The following is a 21474-nucleotide window of genomic DNA, read 5'->3' on the forward strand; positions in this document are numbered from 1 at the left end:
GGGGGATGGTATTTGGGTATTTTGGTTTTTTTCCCACAAAGGGGCATGTAAAGTGCTTAGAAGTGACTTGGTTTGGTTTCCTTTTTTAATAGGGACCTCCTGGTCCACCAGGGCTGCCAGGACCTAAGGTATTTTCTTTCCCTCATTGGTGGTGGTGGTGGATAGTTTTGGTTTTTTTCTTTCTGTTCATTTGTTTTTCTTTCTATTCATTTGTGACTTCTAAGGGCTGATGAGTTATACTTTTTGCAGGGTAATATGGGTTTGAATTTCCAAGGACCCAAAGGTGAAAAAGTGAGTAGGTGATCATATTTTTGCTTATTACTTTCAAAATACTTATGCATTCCATTTTGGCTTGTATTGCCTGTAACAAACTACCATCTTCCTTACTGTTAGGGTGAACAAGGTCTACAGGGACCTCCAGGGCCACCAGGACAAATTGGAGAACAGAAGAGACCAAATGACATTGAGTTTCAGAAAGGAGATCAGGTGAGTGGGAAACTATATGTGTCTGGAATGAGCACGTGATCAAGCTGTATCTTCTGTTGGTTTGGCTCATATATACTGACATCCTGCTTACTGCAGAAATTCTAGTATTTCTTCTCAAAGTACTGCATATTTCAGGCCTGAGTACTTTTTCTTTAATAGAAGTCATGCCAGTCACATTAGCTCAGTTACTTCCCTTAGTAAAATAACTATTCTTAAGAAACTGTCTTAAAGAAAGATCATAGTAACAGTAAAAGCAGTTAAAATATTCTCATTCCTTGGAACACCCAGACTGCAATTTTCAAAGCTGTCTGGGGATTCAGATTCCCATTAAATAACCAGCTATGTCATCCATTGTGAAGCCTTTCAAAAATTTTAACTCAATTTAATTTTTCTTTTTCTTCTTTCTTTTTGTCATTATTGATGCCCCAAGATCTTTCTTTTCTGTGGTCTGAATAAAGTGCTTTCCCTGTTTCTTGTCTCTCAAAAGTAAATATTAAGCCATATTGTGACAGTAAGCTCAAACTGTTGGTTTGATTTGTATGGATCCTTCCCCACCCATGAAAGCCAAAAAGTCATTGCAAAGTTGCAATTCTAAAGTTATTACATTTCTTTCCTTTCTTCTTCACTGGGGAAAATTTCACAGCACCATTTGATTCTGGGTGCCAGTCATAGTCTGAGCACTACCAGCAGGATCATGGCTGCCTGGATTTCATGTTTTCTTTGAAGTTTCTTGGTATTCTCAAATACCACCCTAAGTAATAGAAGAGTTGAGGTAGATATTTTGATGCAAGAGTGGTGGGCGATCATTTTTTATCCTCTGGTTATTTTACAAATGTCACTGTGGTAACTGGGCTTTAAACTTTTTGTTTCCTCCGTGTTGGATCACTTTCCACCTTTTCCTCGTGGGAAATATGTCAGAGAAGAAAGCTTTGGTACACACCAGTATTTTATTTTGGCAGGGTGTAGGACAATTCTGTCCTTCATCTTGATCAAAACCGTTTGTTACCCTTCCCTTCAGAAGAACATTAGCCACCACTAAGGCATTACCTAGAGCTATCCACTGAATGGCATTTGCAATGCGCAGTCATCCTAGAACTAGATCCTAGGTCTCAATCTCTGTTTTTGCCTCTGTTTTACTGTATGGTAGGACAGAAGGTAAAGAGCAGCATTGCGTGTCTCTATAGTTCTAAGAAAACACAAGGTGACATTTTGACCACACTGTAGTTGAAACAAAAATTCATCTGACTTTAATAGGGTCAGACTATTTTTCCTCTGTCATCACAGATCTCTGAAGGACTAATTATACTGGCATTAAGTTATATAAATGTACAAAATAAAAGCATTCTAACTACATTCCTTTAAAAATACTAAGACTCACAAACACAGTCTGAGTGCATTGTCTTTGACCAACATTAACAATGATTTCAAAGTTTAAAAATTTGTTTTTATTTCAGCAAAGATTATGCTTGGTAGTACACAATCAGTAAAAAATTTCAACATTACATTTATTTTTCTGTGAAACACACACAAAGTTCTGGTGTGTACCTCCACCTCTGATCTCTGACTGAAAAATCAAGCGTATATGGGCTTGTAAAAGTCTGGCAGGCCTCCAAGAAAATAACAGAAACTCTGCACAGAAACCTTTTGTGGATTCAATAACCTGTAACTTTTCTTTAGGTTAGTGGTAAAGAGATTTAAGAACTGCAAAGGTGTAACAAGACCAAATAGAAATCCTAAATTTTTAACACAGTGATCGTGTGACACGTTTCTGATGAACACGCTATTGATCCTCATGGCCTCACAAATTAATAACTGTTTCACCTGTAATTTCAGCAGGATCTGGCATTTGTTCTTTATTTCTTTTCTTTTCTCTCTTTCTTCTTTGTATTATTTTATAGCAGCTGCAGGCCACCAAACCAGCTGCTACAGTGCACACAGGAGGCAGTTGTGTCTTAGTGGAGTGAATCATCTAAATAAACAGGAAGAGCAGTTGATAAAATTTATAGACGTACTTGAAGTTCCACACAAAGAAATAACAAATATGGTCCTTTACTGTTTGTAGTACTTGGAAATCTAAATAACAGCCAAAAAAATTGTATTTGAAAGAAATAATCAACTGAGCTACTAGGGTGTGATGGAGGCTTTAATCCTCTTTTTCTTTGCCCATGCTTGACAGGGCATTCCAGGTGATCCAGGCCCACCAGGACTTCCTGGGCCACAAGGCCCTCCTGTGAGTAGCCCTCTTTTAGTTTTGTTTTTTTTTGTTTCATCTGTATCAGAACTGTAAATTCATTCTACTCTGGCTTGTGGGCTCAGTTTAAGATGATGTTTGTGTGTCCAGGGTCTTCCCGGTGGCGTAAAAGGTGAAAAAGGTGAGCAAGGAGAACCAGGCAAAAGAGTAAGTAGTCTATTTAACCAAACATTTATCTTTCCAATCAGTGTTATCTTTGAGAATTAGGTAAATGTTGAATCCAGGTGGGGCCATCAGCCTCTGGGTAAGAGACCTTTTTTTTTCCCCATAACCTGGCAAACTGGTAGATGACATCTGGTTCATGAAAGTACTTCTAGCTATGGATCTCTCAGTGCTTTCTGATAGAATTATCTACATGTAGATCTCAGTTTTGGGGACAGAAGAAAATAATTTGAATGATGTTATATGGTTACATGTGGTAACCAAAGTTGTTGGACTGCTTAACTGAAGCAGCAGTTTTCTGTTTCCTTTTAGAGAAGGGTCTTCATTCAGTTTGTTATGTACTGGGTTGCCAAGCAGCATGAGATTGTATATTTAAGCTGGTCTATATAAACTCATTCTCAGTGGGTTTACTTGTGAGGTGAGTCAGAAAGCCAAGTCTCAACACTGCATTAAAACTAAAAATCCATTTGTCACTTCCCAAGAGACTACGTTTATGTGCTATCTGGGGAGAGGACGAGTCAAGATAGCTGCATCTAGGGATAGCATGAGCCACTTTGTTCCTGTCTAGACTCTAATCCACCCTGAAATTTAAATTGACTTGGATATCACAGCTCAGAAAAGCTGAGGAACATCATAGAAGTGCTATGATATAGAATGAAAATAATATGAGCTGGACCAGCAAAGAAAAGCCAAGCTGCTACCAGCTCAAAGCACTCTGTATTTTCACTTTCACAACTACTGAACCCATAGTTTTATCAACATAATGGGCCCCTTTGGAAACCAAGACACATTGTCTTGCTCAGGTTAATTGGACAATATATAAACAGTGTTTAGAAACATGTTGGTAATAGGTTTTCCAATTTCCAGAGGAAATAAATACAAATGTTTGGTATTCTAAATAAAATCCTTCTTAGTTGCTGGGATTTGCAGGAGGGCTTTGATTTGCCTTCTTTAAGGAACATAACAAAAGATGCAGATTTTAAAAGGCAAAATTCTCATATATTTTTGGTGGGTTTTGAATTGTATTTTCTAAGTTGCTTCTCTCAGCAAAAGTAAATGGGAACCACATAAATTTGCAAAGATCTGAAAGGATAAAAGTCCTGAGAGGATATGAGAGGTATGTTTTGCCAAAAGCTTGTTTACCAGCATTTTTGATTGTATTACTATGAATTTGGGCATGTTGCATCCTTAAGGTTTTGCTATTAAGTTACTCTAAAGCTGCCTTTTAGGGTTCCATATGATTATGTGGCTCAAACCCATTTCAGATATACTTGTAAAAATGGCAGTATATGTAATCAAACAGGTAATTCTGCAAATTCAGGGGAAATCTTAAATTCTGATTCTTTGAGAATCAGATCTCATCACTAATAATATTTCACAAATCACGTTATACTCTAATACAGTGTATCTGTCAGGTCTGAGAGTTGATCTTGGTGCTGTGGTGAAACTTAATGTCTTGTAGTTACTTTCCAGCAGGTGTCCCCCACACATCCTGCTTCTGCAATGCTGACAGTAGAGTTCTGTTTGTCTTGCTCAGTAAATAGTCTGGAACAAAGTGGAGCTTGGATTACTTTTATTGTAGCAACAACAGATCTGTTCAGCAAGAATATATGGGTTTTAGAAGTCACTTTTGAGCGGAATTACACTTTAAATTTTTCTTGATACTATTCTTCAGAAAATTGCATTTAGTTTAAAGCAGAGTTAACATTCAAACATACAAATGTTTGTATTTAATTTCACTGGTCACATTATACTAAATATCTAATTAAATATAACATTCTAGTGTCTAGGGAGTTAGGATCTGTTTTCCAAATAAAGAATTTCTCTAATGTTAATATAAAGGGAGTTATTAAACTCTATCAGCAATAGTTAACTGGAGATCATTTTGTGCTGTAGTTTCACAACATTTCTTCGAGACTTGTCATGCTTTTGTGCTCTGGTTTTCCAAATGAAAACCTCAGTTTAGATAACTCCGTTGATTAGACTTGGTTGATGCCTGATGTATTTTTCACAAGGACTGCATTCTAGAGAAAGTTTGGTTTATTGAAAAATGGGAAGTAACACAATTTCCATAAGAATTCTTCACCACTGATGAATTTTATTTCAATGCATGTTTATGTCTTTGAAGGGAAAGCCTGGCAAAGATGGAGAACCTGGTCAGCCTGGTAGGGATGTGAGTAACATAAATTTCTAATATAAACTGACTCCTTATAAGCTTTTCCTCGATAAGGAGAAGATCTGAGTGTGGGGTATCTTTCTCTTTTCTTTAAGGGCTTACCTGGTGGGCCTGGAATAAATGGTGCTCCAGGAAGAGAGGGTGAAAAGGTATGCCACGTTTTTTTGTCATTATTTCTGTAGTAGCTTGAAAATCTGCCATCACTGAGTTCAGTTCTGGCTGAGTAGTAATTGCATTGCATTCTATGACAGTGTTGAGGAATATTTGTAATAACTTTCTTATGCACTAATGCGCAGTGTGAAAAATGCTCTTAATTTCATCGGTAGGGTGAAAAAGGTGATATTGGTCCCCCTGGTCCTCCTGGAATTGTAAGTTGCTGATCCTTTCTTTTTTCTGTATTTGGTTGACAGTGTTGTCTCATCGTAGTTCTTGGGTGACTGAGAGTCCCATCTCTAGTTGTAACAATAACAGAACCAGTAAAGATTTCTTATATTCACCGATAGAAATGATTGTTTCCTTCTTTCGAGATAGATTCTGTGCTCTAGGATTTGCTAGGTTACAAATACAAGGCTACACTGTAACTTCAGACCAGCAGAAACTTGAGTCATCTTTGCTGAAACTGGTTCTAACTGTGTTGGCTTGGCAGTAAAAGTGCTTGCTATTGGGGAGTACTCTTTAGTGGAATTTTACCTGGTAGTTCAGTGGAGCAGGAAAGGCATCCTGTCATTGGGATAAGGTTTGAAGTATGTTTAATTTTTCTTCCCTCACATCTGTTTACTGTTCCAGTGGCTCTTTTCTTGGCAAGTTGTTTCACATGAACATGAAATATTTACAGGTCATTTCAAGACCAGGCATTGATGCAACAGTGGGACCAAAAGGTAGCAAAGGATTGCCAGGACTTCCAGGAGCCAAAGGAGAGCGTGGATTCTCTGGTAGGCCAGGCCCACCTGGCTTGCCAGGTTCTCCAGGTAGGAGTCCAAGCATTAAAATAACTTGTGTACTCAAATGTCTGAATGGATTTTTAGCTTCACAGTCTTTTCACACCCCTTTTGACAGATGGACTGAGCAGGAAGTGAAGGCAGAACTATTTAGAGCTACATTTGAGCTTGAAGGGTAGCCCTTAACTTATGGGGATAATATGAGGAATTCTGAACATTCATTGCACCTGTGTGATAAACAGAGGATGCTAATCATCCAGGTTGTCAGATACTTGTTTAATGGTCTAAGGGGTAATTTATCTCCTATCACTTACCTATAACATACATTATCCATTGCATTACATGGAGAAAGTGGTGTGTACCAGAACTCTGGTACTTGGCTATTAAACCTGGTCTCTGCTCTACATTGGCCAGTACTAAAGGAGATGATTTGAGTCTACAATGGGAGCAAGCAGTGACACCTGTATGTGCCTTATACACGCACAAAGAACATTATGATTTTAATGTAAAAGCTTGTAAATGTTCTTCTTTTCATCATTACTTCATTAGTCCCGTTTTATTTTTTTTTTCCTTTGTAAACTTAGTTGTTGAGTCTCGGGTCAATTTTTCAGACAAAAACCTTTGAAAATGCAAAATGTGCATATGTCACAGTTTGATTCCGTAAAACTTATATGGAAAGACAGTCTTCTGTAGCATGTTATGGTATATTATTGTAATCCTTGCAAAAAAAAGTGATTTAAACCTTTGACTTCTCAAGGAACTAAGTTCTTCTCATTTTAGGGATCACTACTGTTGGACCTCCTGGCCCACCTGGCTTACCTGGTGAAAGAGGACAGAAAGGAGATCCAGGTTTACCTGGTGTTTCTATTCCTGGGCAACCAGGACTTGATGGACCACGAGGACCTCCAGGACCACCAGGTCCCCCAGGGCCACCTGCACCATCTATTCCTCCTGGTAAGTGATGACCACATGAACAGCAAGTAGAAGAGACTGAACAGTTTCTACATTCTTTTTTTTTTTTTCTTATTATTATTTCTACCTCCAAAGACATAGTTTATTGGCAGCTGAAGTCCATGAGATTCCAAGCTATTTGTATACATTCTCCAAGTTGCTCCCATTGCCATTCAGGACATCTGTAGAACTCTAGCCTTAAGGACAATTACGGAATTTAAGGACAATTTGGGAATTCAGTGGTATGAGTTGCAGTCTGGTTTTATCATGCCTCTTTCTACTTCAGGTGAGCCCTACTGTGACTTATCTGTGACATTCAGCTAGACTGGAGGAGAAGAAATCTTGTCAGACTTGAGGGACATTCATGTTAAGTTACACAATAATGGCAGCCCTGCAGGGCAAAGCAGATTTGGCCCAGATGTACAAAATTGAGTATTTTCCAATTTACGTTACATCCTATTTAATCCAATTAATGAAAGCTACATTAAAATTTGTGCATAAAGCAGGAGGTAACCACTTTGACACTGTCTTGAGTAATTTTAGCTTTCATGATATGATCTAATAAATGCGTGCAGTAGGGACTATTCCATACTAACAGCAGTGACACCAGGAGAGCCAAAGGAGTAATTTTTCACAGAATTCCAGTTTCATAAATATTCTAGTGTGTAGACCACACAAAATCAGCTTGGGAGTGAACACCTTAGATGAAGGCTCTTAGCTCCTTTTTGATATGAAGGAAATAGGGAATGGGAGATGGAGTACGAGAACTGGAAAGCTGTAGTGAAGGAGCTAGCATGTGGTTCAGGGAGGAATTTAGTGTCTAAATGGCACTAAGTCCCCTCACTGATATTTCATACCCATGCTTTTATGATATGAGGCTGAACAGCAGAATGTAGTGTAGAGGTGGAAGTGTGTAGGCTGTGGGAAGTAGTGGAGAGAGAGTTCAGGTTGTGAAGGAGAACTGATGGTTGTTGTATGATTGTTGATTGTTATGTAATGTCACTGATTGTTTCCTTTTGAGTTTGGATGACATCAGTGGGTTTTCATTAGCAGTCCTCTGTCTGGATTGGCAAAAAGTTTGCTCTGTGATTGTGTGGGTATATTAGAATATCCACACAAATACTAGGAAGCACATTTTTGTACTGAATACACGTATTTATTGCCTCTGTCAGTCTAACACAAATTGATCATTAAATGTCTCCTGATTCTCCTTAGGTGAAGGGTTATGTGAGCAGGGACCACCAGGTCCTCCAGGAATTCCAGGACAACAAGGCTTTACGGGGGAGCGAGGCCAAAAAGGTGCAGTGTCATGGCTATCTTGTTTTTTCTCTTTTTGTTAAAGCTTGTTAAACAATGTAAAGCCTGAGATAAATAAGGATAAACAGTGTCTCCTCCCAGTGGGGTTGAGTACAGATATTTCCTGTTTCTGAGTAAGAAAGCTGTTTTATCTGGGCATAGGATAGTTCATCATCTAGTTAAAGCTCAGGAATCTCAAAGTGGCTGAGGGTACACTAGGGCCTGGCATGGATCATGATTAAAGCGAAACGGAACTTCAGGTTTATTAGTACCTCCCAGGTAGATAGAAGCCAAGTGCTTTATAACAGCAGTTGCCAACTCTATGTGAAAAAGTTTTGTACTTTGTGAATATATTTAACATTTTTTATGGAAAAGAACATTGAAATTATAAATGCAAGATTCCTAATTTGAGTTGGTCAATCTACAATGAGTTTGTTTGTTTGGTAAGCAAAAGAAAGACATCTTTAATGTGTATCCTTGTTTCCAAAAAGACAACCTTGCAATGAGGATGCTGATATGGGTAAGTGAGAATCTTTTCATAGCTCAACCATGGACATCCTAGATGACTTTGGGCATCTCACTTAATTCTGAACACCTTTCAAACAGAAATCTTTTTTCTCATGGAGATTGTACACATTAATTAATTAACCTGATTGAGGTGCTTAAATACTACATTGACAAATGTCAGAAAAGTCTGTATGTAAAGGAAATTCCTAAGCTTCTTGAAACCATTCTTTTTGTCTATTCTTTTTTAATGGAATAAGTTTAGCCTATTGTCAAATGTATGAAACATTCCCAGTATGTATTTTCCACTCCTGAAGTTTAATTAAAGTTTGGGATTTTGATATATGTGTGTTAGAGTTGTAGTTTGAAGTGTCAAGCACCTACTTTAGAAGAGGACTCTTCTGTTGAGAAAAAAAGTCCGTAGTTTTGGGGGTTTACTACTGAAAGCATTTTTCTTTTGTTTTAATTTATTTTGCACTAACCTAAATAAATTCTAATCAGATCTGATATTGGTTGTCTGACTCCTGGCAACCAAAAAGCTTCAGCTTGGTTTTCATGGGGGAAGCTTTCTAATATTTAAGCAATCATATAATTACATAAACTAGTCATTTGGACTTGGTCTTGTAGATCAGTATCAAGAAAACAATCGCTGTTTTGTAGAATTCTTTTAATATTTTTGAAGGTCTGATGCTCAAGTATGCTTTTTCAATACAAATCTTTTTAGGTGATCAAGGAGACACATGCTTCAATTGCATAGGAACTGGAGTAACTGGGCCTCCTGGGGAGAGAGGACCACCAGGACCTCCAGGTAGTCCAGGTAAGGCTGTAGTCCTCACTGTTTTGCTTAATATCTTCCTTAAACTCACTTTTGTATCTGTGTATAATGCTAATGTGTTATCTGTGTATTGTGTACAAATTCTGATGCACCGTTGCCAGCTCTGGTATATAGTTGGTCCATGTTGTATTTTACACAGCTCAGGAGTGTTAGGAAGAAACAGGCTCGATTACATATGGGTAAAACAATCACTCATTAAAAAAAAAAAAAAAAAAAATCTGATCAAAGACAGACTTGCAAGCATTATGCATATTGAAGGTTTATGGTGTGCTATAGATTTAACTGAGAAGAGAGAAAGTAACTTCTACTACTTGATATTTCTGAAATGAGAGAGGACTGGAGCTTTTTAAAAGTGTGACATTTTTTTGACACCACTGATTTTAATTATTGCAACTAGAGTTGCAAATTTTGTTCTGCTCAAATAAAATCAAGCTCTCTCAAAAAAAAAAAAAAAAACCAAAAAAAAACCAAAACAAAAAAAAAAAAAAAAAAAAAAAACAAAAACAAACAAAACAAACAAACAAACAAACAAAAACCCAACAACCCAAACCCAGATTAAACCTTGCCTGCTATTATGCAAACAGCATTTTTTATATTTACAGTTTCTACAGCTTTATGGGGTTTTTCTTCTGTTTTTCTGTACTACTCAGGTTCTCCTGGTTTTCCTGGACCAAAAGGTGAAAAGGGGCTTCCTGGATTAACTGGCCTTGTAGGGCCACCAGTAAGTGGTGGTGTTATGTTGTGGTGGGAAAATAGTCTCATTTGTCTTGTGTCTTTGATCGATCTGTGCACATTACATATGAATTCTGTCTAATACTTCTTTTTTTTTGTCCGTAACTAACTTGAATGCAGAATTCTTATATTGTGACAAACTCGGAGAAGGAGTGAAAGAAAAACTAAAATGCTCTTTTTTATCTCTCTTTTTTTTTTCTTTTTTTTTTTTTTCCCCCCATCAGGGATTCCCAGGGTCCCCAGGTGCTCCTGGGAGACCTGGTCCTAAAGGAGACCCAGGGGATGTCCTGACTTCTCCAAGAATGAAAGGTGACAAAGGAGACCCTGGCTTCCCAGGACCTCCAGGTCTTCCTGGCATAGATGGCACTCCTGGACGAGATGGACTGCCAGGTCTACCTGGCCCTAAGGGGGAGCCTGTGAGTTTCCATTTTATGCTGTCTTTGATTGGACAGATGTTCTAGGAAGTCCTGGATGCATTTGACATAGTGCAGATAAGAGGACTGGCAAATACACTTTTTGCTGAATGTGACTAACACAATAATTCTCTTCAGCAGATGCCAATCTAGTTAGGATATACAGAGGTACTTCCTGAATCTATCAATACCTCTAGAAGCTAAGACTTCTCTTGGGTAGTGTCAGATGGTCCCTTCTGCCACTGTCTAATTTCACCTACATAATGTGAAGAATTAAGTACCCAGGTTTAGACCTTATCTCTACCATGTTAGTAAGATGTATGCAGCTAATGGCCTGGAGAACTAAAAGAATGGAAACTGCTGAAGAGTTTTAAAACAGAAGTAATTAAACACTTCATTGCTATTAAATATGTTCCTCTTTCCCATCCTGCTCTTCCTTTTTTTCAGGGCAGTGTTGCATTCAAAGGAGAAATGGGTATTCCAGGTGATCCAGGAATACCAGGTCTTCCTGGAGACAAAGGACTTCCTGGACCTCCTGGTTTTGGTCCACAAGGTTCACCTGGTGAAAAGGGCATCCAAGGTGTATCGGGCCGTCCAGGGCCTCCTGGAGTTCCTGGTGAGTTGGTCTCTGTGTTATTGAACAAAAGCTGTAAAATCAAGTTTTGCCCTTTTGTTCCAAATAGTTCTCAGAACATAATGTTGCTTTTAAGCTTTTTCCAAAGGTGGTGTAAGACTTAATATTTATGAAATTCCTTGCTGAAGGTCACCACAGAATTGCAATGTGAGCAGGATTTGTGCTGTGTTACTATAAGCACATGACTCACCCTTCTGCTCTGACATGTAGAGAAGTTTTTCCTTCTCAACTTATTGGAGAGGAAATGCATTCTAACTACCATCTGGCTTATGCTTAATAATACTGCAATTACAACAGTTTTTGAAAACAAGAGTTTGCTTTGTAACTTTCTTGTCAGCTACACAGATTGTGATCAAGTTGTGCTGGTGTCAGCTATGGAAAATACTATTCACATGATAATACCTAGGAGAAAGATGGAAAAAATAACATTTCAAGAAAACTGTCTTAACATAGAATCACAGAACGGTTTAAGTTGGAAGGGACCTTAAAGACCATCCAGTCCCACTCCCCTGCCATGGGCAGGGACACCTTCCACCAGCCTAGGTTGCTCCAAGCCCCGTCCAACCTGGCCTTGAACCCTGCCAGGGAGGGGGCAGCCACAGCTTCTCTGGGCAACCTGTGCCAGGGCCTCACCACCCTCACAGGGAACAATTTCTTCCCTATATCTAATCTCACTCTACCCTCTTTCAGTTTAAAACTGTCACCCCTCATCCTATCCCTATACTTCCTTACCAAGAGTACTGGGAGGCCGCTCTAAGGTCTCCCCGGAGCCTTCTCTTCTCCAGCTGAACACCCCCAACTCTCTCAGCCTGTCCTCACAGGGGGGTGCCCCAGCCCCTGATCATCTCCATGGCCTCCTCTGGACCTGCTCAAGCAGGTCCCTGTCCTGATGTTGGGGGCCCCAGAGATGGACACAGAACTGCAGAGGAGGGTCTCATGAGAGCAGAGTAAAGGGGGATAATCCCCTTCCTTGCCCTGCTGCCCACACTGCTCTGGATGAACATTAAAGAATGCTTCTAAGCCTTTAAGTGCTGTGTAGGGCTTAGGGGCAGATAACCTGTTGGGTAAAGTGTTGCTGGTACAAGTTTTCTGTAAGCTTGGAATGTAGCTAGAATCTTTTTCTGCTCAAAGAAAAACAGAAAACAAACTCCTACTGAGTGATACCTATTTCTTATTGGGTTTAGGTCCAAAAGGTGACCCTGGCCAGACAATTACAGAACCAGGAGTTCCTGGCCCCCCTGGTCCTCCAGGAAGAAATGGTGATCCAGGTCTTCCAGGTAAAGCAGTAATTAGATATCCAGGGAATTTCAAGAGCTTTTTATTCTGACTGATTATTAGTAACTATGTTGATTTTCTTCTTTTTACAGGAGATCCTGGTCAGCCAGGTCAGCGTGGCTTATCAGGCCTCCCAGGTGCAAAGGGAGAGCCAGGTATTCCTGGCATTGGACTTCCAGGTCCACCAGGCCCAAAAGGTACGATTACAGCCATGTTACTGTATTGTACTGGCTGGAAGAGGGGATATAAAGGGTTGTACCTCTTCACTTTTTCCTAGTGAGTTAGTTTCTGTCTCTAGAATGCTTTAAAAAATGTTTGTCTTGAATTTATACATCCTTATAACAGTCTCAGAAGTATCAGGAAACAAAACCTGCTGTGCCCTTATTCTTCTGTTCGCTGTACTGCTCCTCCATGGTAGCTTACATTTTTCAGTAAACCAAGGACACAGAAGTAAATGGGTAAAACTTTGGGAAATTATGAATGTTTGAGTTTGAATCAATGAATGATCTCCAAATGCTGCCTCAAGATGTTAATGTTTCTGATGGGAACTCCGTGTAATTTTTGTTAGAGCACACAACATGGGGAGTGCCTTCCTCTGAGAGGAGTCTCGGACATCCTCTGTGGCAAAGACTGGTATACTCAAAAGCTATCTCAGGCATATGGGTACCCCTCGAGTAGCTTGAGCTAGCACAGAAGCTCTTTTCAGAGATTACTTTTCATGGGCCCTCAGCATTTCTGGAAGAGTTGTTCTAATGCTCTCTGGTGTCCTCTCCTCTGCTGCCCTAACCTCCATGTCCTGTGTAGGTTTCCCAGGGACTCCAGGCCCCCCCGGAGCTCCGGGAGCTCCAGGTCGCCCTGGTCTAGATGGACCTCCTGGACCACCTGGTTTCCCAGGACAGAAGGTCTGTGTTTGCTTGTTTAATAAAAAGTTTCACTTTCTTAGAGGTTGTTCTGCATCAGTGGGAAGTTGGTGAGAAGGATTTTACCTCTTGTCAGCTTTTGATGTTGGGGAAGTCATGTTCTCTACTTGGGGTTTGAGTGAGGGTAGGAAAAAAGAAATGGAACACTAAGATGGTGGGCATTTTTTATTTGGTACTTCTAGGAGAGGCTAAACTTAGAAAACCCCCTTTAAAAAAAAATTGTTAATTTGTTACAGGGGGATCGTGGATTTGGAGTTCCAGGACCACCTGGACCCCCAGGACCACCAGGCACAAAAGGAGTTCAAGGACCTAAAGGTGATCCTGGCTTCCCAGGAAACCCTGGTCTCCCAGGACGGGCAGGTTTTGATGGCACTCCAGGGCCCAAAGGTATGGAGAACTGTCCCCTTTTGTGTTCCTTATTGAACTTTAAAAACTGTAGATGTGCTAGCAGTCATATGGCAGTTAAATACAAGCAGTGTTGACTTCAGAGCAATTACTTCAGGGTCCATTTTTCCAAATCAGACACACCTGTGTAGATGGAAGATTATGTTCTTAAAAAGCAAGCAAGGGAGTAAATACCAACACCACTGGGTCAGTATCTTAAAGTCTGTATTCTAAAGACAAATCATGTTAATGTGGGAGTAAATCTTTTTCAATAGAATAATTTTCGTTTAGATGTATTCAACATCCAGAGGTTTAGCAGATCATGAATTCCTGCTGTTGATTATTTTATTGAACTGCAGAGCATGTCTGATTTGCTAGAGAGTATCTGTTAAATTTGATGTAGATTGTGATGCAATAACTTGTCTCTGTGTAGCCTAGAAATGTAAACTGCATGCACTCCACACAGAGTGAGGACAAATCTCTGGCTTTCAAAATAGCCTCTGCAGTGTGGTTTTTTCCTGTGTCAGATCCACATTTGTTTGCATGCAAGGACGAGATTTCAATTACAATGTGCAGTCACTCTGCTTCTGAAAGCAAGCATCTCTGAACTGAGTTCACTGTTTACTAATCAAGAATGTTCTTTCAGGTGACCCCGGACCAAGTGGACCACCAGGACTCCCAGGCCCACCAGGCATCCCTGGCATTGGTGGTCAAGGTCCACCTGGATCTCCAGGACCTCCGGGTCCTGTTGGCCCCCCAGGTAAAACTCGCATGAATTGTACCCTTATCTCTGGCATACACCAAGCAGGTACACAGGACACTGAAAGTCCCACTGAACAGAGAGGCAAGGAAAGATAGAGACTTCGTGTCTATTAGCTTGGCTGCTTTGCCAGTCATGCGGGCAAAATCTGGTACATGAAATCATAAGTGGAATTTCATTCAGCCCCACCATTTGCACAACTTAGAGAGGTCTCAAGCTTGTAAAAACCCAATTTGGAGAACTCTTGGAGCCTCAGCAGAAATTCTAGAAGGTGCTATGTACAGATAGGGACAAAATGTCTGTGAAGGTGTTCATCGCAATACTCTTTAGGACAAGACAGAAGGGAGCATGGTCTCAGTGCAGAGGTTTTAGGGATACAGAAGACAAGGAGAGCTGCCTTTAGCTACCTGCCATTACATTGCTTTCAAATAGCAAGGTGGTTCTTAAATTCCAGAGAAGTTTTCTAGCTTACCAAACTGTATTCCAAGTTCACTGGGTGAGAGGTATTTTTAAATAATGTTTTTAAATTATTGTTTAGAAAATTATTTTTTCGTTTGGAAAAAATCAGCGAAACTCAATCCCCTATACAGTGCTATTTGTCCTCTCTATACATACATGGTGAGAGCAAGATCAAAGGAGTAATTCAGGTTCTTCCCTGACATGGTTAGGCACTTGGGTTTTTTTGAGTGGAAGCTGAAACACAATTTAACTCAGTTAATGTGGAAAGGAAGAAAGCATGAACATTTGAAACTAACTGGTTCATTATTTTGTAGAGGAGAAAATGTTCTCCAAGCAGTGACATGATACTCCTTTAACAAAAGCCTGCCAGTAAAAGAGGTCATACATATTCATCTTGTCATAAGCACACCTGGAAAAGAGGTTTAGAATTCCTCTTACAGAAACCTTTGAGTTCTAGGATTCCTGATTCCCTCACGCACTTTTTTCTGCAAAACCAATTTTATGAGTCCTGATAGGTTTAAAGTAGATTATCCTTAGATACTACTTTGTCAGTGATAATCAGGAATAGAAGTTTGATTGTCTTTTGTCTGAACTGACTGGTGACTGATGAAGATATGAACTTGTTCTATCTCTGCACAAAGGGTACATGTGCATGCATGCATGCACATCATTCTATTCACAAAGTTTGTTTAGGGAAATTCCTTTTCCCCTTCATTCAGTGAATGGGCTTGCTGTGCACCAGCTCCTGATGTTGCAAATATGTGGCAGTCACCACAGTGAGAACATCCTCTGTGGACTTGAGCATGCCTGCTGCTGAAACACTCAAACCCCATCTGATTCTTACCATGCCTGTATGACTGTTTACACTGCATGTTTGTGAGCTACACTTTTTAAACGTGTTTGTATGCCAGCACTGGGATTGGTGTTGTTCACAATGTGTGCTGAAAAATTCATGGCCTGCTGTAAGACCATGGGTCACAGATTGGTTGATCCTATTCAGAACTTGATGAACTGTGAGCCAAGATTTAGCAAAGTGCTTAACTTGAAGCTAGGCAAGCACTTGAGTCAGTGGGTCCATGGAGTTGGAGGTCTACTCACATACATAAAATGTGAAAAAATTATACTTAAACATGACCCACAAGTTTCCCAGCAGGGAAAGGAGTGTGTGGTTGCTGCACTGGCAAGCCCTGAGTGTGTCCAGTATTAAGAGCTAGGGACATCATTGGTCTGGACAACAGGCACAGACATTCCCTGAGCCACCAGGTGGGTCCTGTGCTTGCCAGAGCATCCTGAACCTATGGTTGCACTTGAGGCTGAACTGAAACGTGTATTTGGGGTGGAAGAGTGGGATGTATCAGTATGGGTTTGAAAGTTTCATCCGATGCATGTTCTTTTGTCTTCCTGTAATATCTCTTCTGGTGTTAGCCAGAACTCATTTCATGTGGTCACTGATTTATTCTGCAGAATACCAATACTGACATTCACAATTGTTACTAGAGTTGGTGGATTTGAAATGCTTATATTTTCACTCTTCATGTCTGTACTGGCTAATCACTGTGGCTACTAATGGCATGATGGCTCTGAAATCTAGTGCATGGTTGAAGGTCCCACTTGAGAAGTCCTTGTTATTTCCCTTGGTACTGCTATTTCTGTTCTGTGCAGAATTCCTTACATTCCTATCTCCCATCCCTTGTTTGTTTTACTAAGCTGTTTTGATTATGTTTCTTTATGCAACACTAGTGTAAAGTTTGTGGGGCTCTGTTTTTCAGGTAATTTGGAAAATTCTTGAAATTATTTCCTGTTCAGAACTTTCTTTCTCTGTACCACCATTTCTTCAAAGAGTATGCAGTAACTCAACATTGTTCTTTTTTGAATATGTAACAAATTACTTTAAAATTTATTGTATTGTTTATTTTGTTCCAATTATGATATGGTTATGGTTTTTGAGAACCAGAAATTCATTTAGAATTAATTGCTATTTGACAAAGTATTTTTACCATTCTACATATGGAATTTGCCCTATTATTGGGTTATATATTCTCTTTTTTTTTTTTTTTCCACTTGCTGACAGAGACCCCTTAAACACAGAGCATGTGCAGTCCCTATCCATCCTCTGGTACTGTTTTTTCTCTGCAAAGTAAGCAGTTCCAGGCACATGACACCATAGTTTAATGCAGTGATAAGCTGCTGCCAAAAGGGAGCATGCTCATCATTAAATAAATTGGAAGTCTACAGCCTATACTGTCAGGAAAACTATCTGCCTTTTTAGTGTGTAAAGAACACATTGTGACATCACTCCTAAACTTGTTCTCGCAGTTGAGAGCAGGGCCTTGTAGTTAATGATGAGGTTTTGGCATGGTGGTGTCATAATCTCAGTAGGCTATGTTAGGGCATATAACGTGCAATGTACTATCTCTGTAGGTGTAATAATGTAAATTTGCATAATAGAACTAAAAGGATGGGAAAAAATTATCTAGAGGGTTTTTGTGTTATAAGGAAGCATCTCCTGAAAATCCCTATTTGAAGGGATTTACCAGAATGTGATGCAGATCAACAAGAAACTGATTGTTAGGGTGTAGTCTGGCCTTCAGAAGGTGTCCAAGTCAGTATCTAGTCATGACAGTTTTGTGTAAAAAAAACAAAACAAACCAAAAAAACAAAAAAAAACCACACCCCACAAGAAACAGTTCAGAAAAAACTTGTTCCCCAGTTGTGAAGAGAATACTAGACAAGAAGAGAGGGGGAAATAATTTTATTTTTAAAATGTACCATCAATATTTTAAAATGTCTGAGTTTCTTGCTTCTGCATACAGTGGTGGCTGCACTTTGAAAAAGACCTCCAAGTTTCCTTGCAGTCTGGTTTCTCTTAACTGCATTAGTGTTGTAGTCTTTGTACTTAGATCTGTTTTCAGTAACTTTAGTGTAGATTTTTTTCTTTGTTCTAATCTGTATGTGCTTTATTTTGTTTCCTAACTTAACGACTATTACAACTCCTTACTGCTACCTGTCTCAACTTCCTGATGAGCTCTAACTCGTTGGCTTTTGAACCTCAGGTTCCCCAGGTACTGTGGTTTCTTTACCAAAGCCTTTTCTTAACTTCAGATTTAAGAATAATCCTTTTTTGTCAACTACATTTCCAGAGTGAGTATCTTCACTGATACAGCGTACTGGAGGGACACAAGCTGTCTGCTTGCTTCAGCAGTGCCTCAAGCTCAGTATCATTAGCATTAAACAATTTTGAGCATATTTTGACAATTCATATTCTTCATTCAGGGAAATGTAATGCAGTGCAGACTTTTGCTGTCCTTCAAAAATATTCAACTGATGTTATCTTAGAATGTAGTAAAATGGCATCATTAATGGAAATATACTTGTAAGAATCTCAATTCCTGATGATAAAATACAAACCAGTCTAATCAGTCTTGGCTTTTTGTTTTAATAATCAGACTTCTAAAGGATTGTTGGAGAGAGTTGTTGTTTTCCTTTTGAGATTTTTTTTTTTTTTTTGCATTGCATTGCATTGCATTTGCTACAACTTGGTAAAATTTTAGTAATGCTTCTCTTCAGGAGAATATGGCCTTTTAACACCAAGAAGCCATTAAAAAATAAATGGCTCCAGAAGAATTGCAGGGTTTTCATCAGTGCTAGGAATGGACCAGATAAAACTCAGCTATTCCTACAGTACGATGCCCAGAGATACACAGATCTCAGACTTGCCTTACTTTTTGCTAAAAGATTGTGTTTTAACAACATTGTCTAGGGTTGCAGGGCATTCCAGGGGAGAAAGGAGATCCCGGTCCTCCAGGCTTCGACGTTCCTGGTCCTCCAGGTGACCAAGGAACCCCAGGATATCCAGGACCCCCTGGTCTCCCAGGGCCTCAGGGTTCACCTGGACCACCTGGCCGGGATGGAATACCTGGATTTCCAGGTAAGTTCACATTTTTCGCCTGTGGACAAAGACCAAACTGTAGTTACAGGTGGATGCTCTTTATGCTTGGACATGCCAGCTTAGTGAGCTTCAATGTTTATCCTATCTGTTTAAAGCTGGATACATGTAACCATTACATCTCATTCTTTTTTTAAAATGTTACAACGATTTGTTGCGTTAAAATCCTTGTCACCTCTCCACTCTTCTATGTAACTTGATACAAATATTTTCCACATTATTCTGTTCTGTAACTTTCAAATGTTACTTTGATCACGATGACACTTCTCTATTTTATTTTGTGAATTTTTTTTCTAGATACTGCTACAATTTAGAAATAGAGTTTTTTTTAAAGGAAATAATTACAAATGCTATCAGTGGGATCCAGTGCATAGTTTTAAATATTAACTTCCTTATTTTATGTGTTAGGACTATTCAGTTAGGCTATTCTGTTCCACCCTCTGGAATAAAAATCTCAAGTGAATTTTGAGAATCTTTGTCTTCAGATAGACAAGGCGATACAAAAGATACTAAAAGTAGTGTATAGCTAACTGTCACTTTGGATTCCAATAAATTCAAGTTTCAAACAAGTATTTCTATTTCAAACCAGGGAACCAAACTCAGGGTAGGTATAAATATGCTTTCTACCATAAAGAACAGTGCACTGCAAATTTTCTTCCCAGGACTTAACTGTGGAAAATTTGCCACAATTTTCAAGTGTCATTTTATCTGATTTAGATCTATACAAGAACTGAGTGCTTGTGATTCCCTTAAAACAGGCTTTATATCCATGTCCTGGTTAATAAATACCATAGAGGTGCAGGGAAGTAGAAGTTAGGTACTGATAGGTTTTGAGTTTTTGTTCAGAATGACAACAGTGATTCAATGCATTTAGGTGCCAAAGGTGAGATGGGCGTCATGGGAGCTCCTGGTCCTCCAGGGCCCCCAGGAACTCCTGGAAGAAACGGCCTGCCTGGCTTGAAAGGTAAGGTTTGTTTGATCTGCCCCTGAAAAGAATGCAGAATGATGTTTTCCATGTCCTGTGTGGAAAGAGGCTTTGTATTACCAACATCTAGATCTTCATTACTGGGATCTGCTTAGGTTATCTTTTTTTAACCGTGCTGATGTTCAGAATTACTTTGCAGTTTTAAGCCAGAGCATTCAGTCACTCTTTTTTAATGGATGTCATGACATGTTAGCTATTTTTAAAAGATTACCTTTGGATTGATGGCATTGAGGTAGGACAGTATTTCAGAACTATGTTGTAAAAGTATGCTTTAAGCAGCAGAAAGAAGAAAATCAGTAGCTTTGGGTTGTGAAGTCATCCAGAATCAGCTCTGTAGGTATCACAGAGAAACTATTCCATCTATGTTTTCCCAATCTCCCTTGTTGAAGATGAATTTGGAAAGAGTTTGGTAGAAGAAAAACCCACCAGAACAAAGAGGCTGTGAATCCAAAGCTGTTGTAGCTGTTGCAACTCCTCTGTGCTAGTGGCACAGTGTGATGGAGCTCAGGGAGCTCTCTTGATGTGGGTCATAGAGAGCGCTGCTTCCTCGGAGCTGGGCTGGCCAGAGCTGACTGACTGCAGCATACAAACATCCCCGTGCAGTCTGCTCACGCGGCTTTCTTCCAAGACTTAAGGTGCTGTGGAGAACCTCGCATAAACTGACTGATCATTTAGTGAATTCCAGCTTCATGAATAAATCATGAAATTCCTGTGCAAGAGAAAGCATGACAGATACATTAGCCTACTTTAAGGATTATGTTTTTTTTCCCTTTTGTTGTCTGTACTTCCTATAGGTAATAATGGATTACCTGGGCCACCAGGGCCTCCTGGACTGGTAGGACAGAAAGGCATCAAAGGTGAAGCAGGCCTGCCAGGTCCACCTGGGAAAGTTGATCCGAAACAGCTAGGAGCAAAAGGAGAAAAAGGCGAGCCAGGTGTTCCAGGTACAGAATTTTGCACGTGGGTCTGGTGAGGTGGTTTGTACTTCACAGATAAGTGACCTGTAACTGAATCTATTACAGTTCATTCTTTCTCACAGGAAAAAAAAAAAAAAGAACTCAGAATATAGAGGTGGCTAAGGGTCTCTTAGCCTCTTGTGTTTTTTTTTTAAAGTGGTTCTAAGGTGATTAGTGTGCAATGTCCTTGCTCACTAACTGTTAATATTATTTGGCATATGGAGATCTTGTAATAGCACTAAGGTGCTTTCAGCATGATTATAATTCAGTTTTCTAGGTGTTATTCCTAAGCATGATGAGAGATAATTGTCATGGCTGCTGTACTGGCTGCATTCCTGCTGTCTCGAAGGCCCTTGGGCCTTTGCCTTGTAGGATGGAGTTGCACAGGTCATCTGCACATGCATCACCTCC

At 39.6% G+C, this 21474-nt stretch overlaps 1 protein-coding gene across 2 annotated transcripts in view; it reads left to right on the forward strand.

Moving 5' to 3' along the window:
* COL4A5 (collagen type IV alpha 5 chain) overlaps window positions 1-21474 on the forward strand; it is a 48635-nt gene that overhangs the window by 4520 nt on the left and 22641 nt on the right. For both annotated transcript variants that reach the window (XM_026848302.1, XM_026848301.1), the window contains 24 exons: window positions 93-128; window positions 250-291; window positions 394-486; window positions 2663-2716; window positions 2828-2884; window positions 5028-5072; window positions 5171-5224; window positions 5402-5443; window positions 5911-6043; window positions 6794-6967; window positions 8180-8263; window positions 9489-9581; window positions 10250-10320; window positions 10556-10747; window positions 11192-11360; window positions 12563-12655; window positions 12746-12850; window positions 13458-13555; window positions 13810-13960; window positions 14604-14717; window positions 18230-18238; window positions 18937-19104; window positions 19997-20086; window positions 20902-21051. In XM_026848302.1, the coding sequence (XP_026704103.1) occupies window positions 93-128; window positions 250-291; window positions 394-486; window positions 2663-2716; window positions 2828-2884; window positions 5028-5072; window positions 5171-5224; window positions 5402-5443; window positions 5911-6043; window positions 6794-6967; window positions 8180-8263; window positions 9489-9581; window positions 10250-10320; window positions 10556-10747; window positions 11192-11360; window positions 12563-12655; window positions 12746-12850; window positions 13458-13555; window positions 13810-13960; window positions 14604-14717; window positions 18230-18238; window positions 18937-19104; window positions 19997-20086; window positions 20902-21051 (2317 nt within the window). The remainder of the gene's footprint in view (window positions 1-92; window positions 129-249; window positions 292-393; window positions 487-2662; window positions 2717-2827; window positions 2885-5027; window positions 5073-5170; window positions 5225-5401; window positions 5444-5910; window positions 6044-6793; window positions 6968-8179; window positions 8264-9488; window positions 9582-10249; window positions 10321-10555; window positions 10748-11191; window positions 11361-12562; window positions 12656-12745; window positions 12851-13457; window positions 13556-13809; window positions 13961-14603; window positions 14718-18229; window positions 18239-18936; window positions 19105-19996; window positions 20087-20901; window positions 21052-21474) is intronic.

The sequence above is a fragment of the Athene cunicularia genome (genome assembly GCF_003259725.1).
Source record: "Athene cunicularia isolate RWA chromosome 4 unlocalized genomic scaffold, athCun1 chr4_part3, whole genome shotgun sequence".
In the NCBI taxonomy this organism is placed as follows: Eukaryota; Metazoa; Chordata; class Aves; order Strigiformes; family Strigidae; genus Athene; species Athene cunicularia.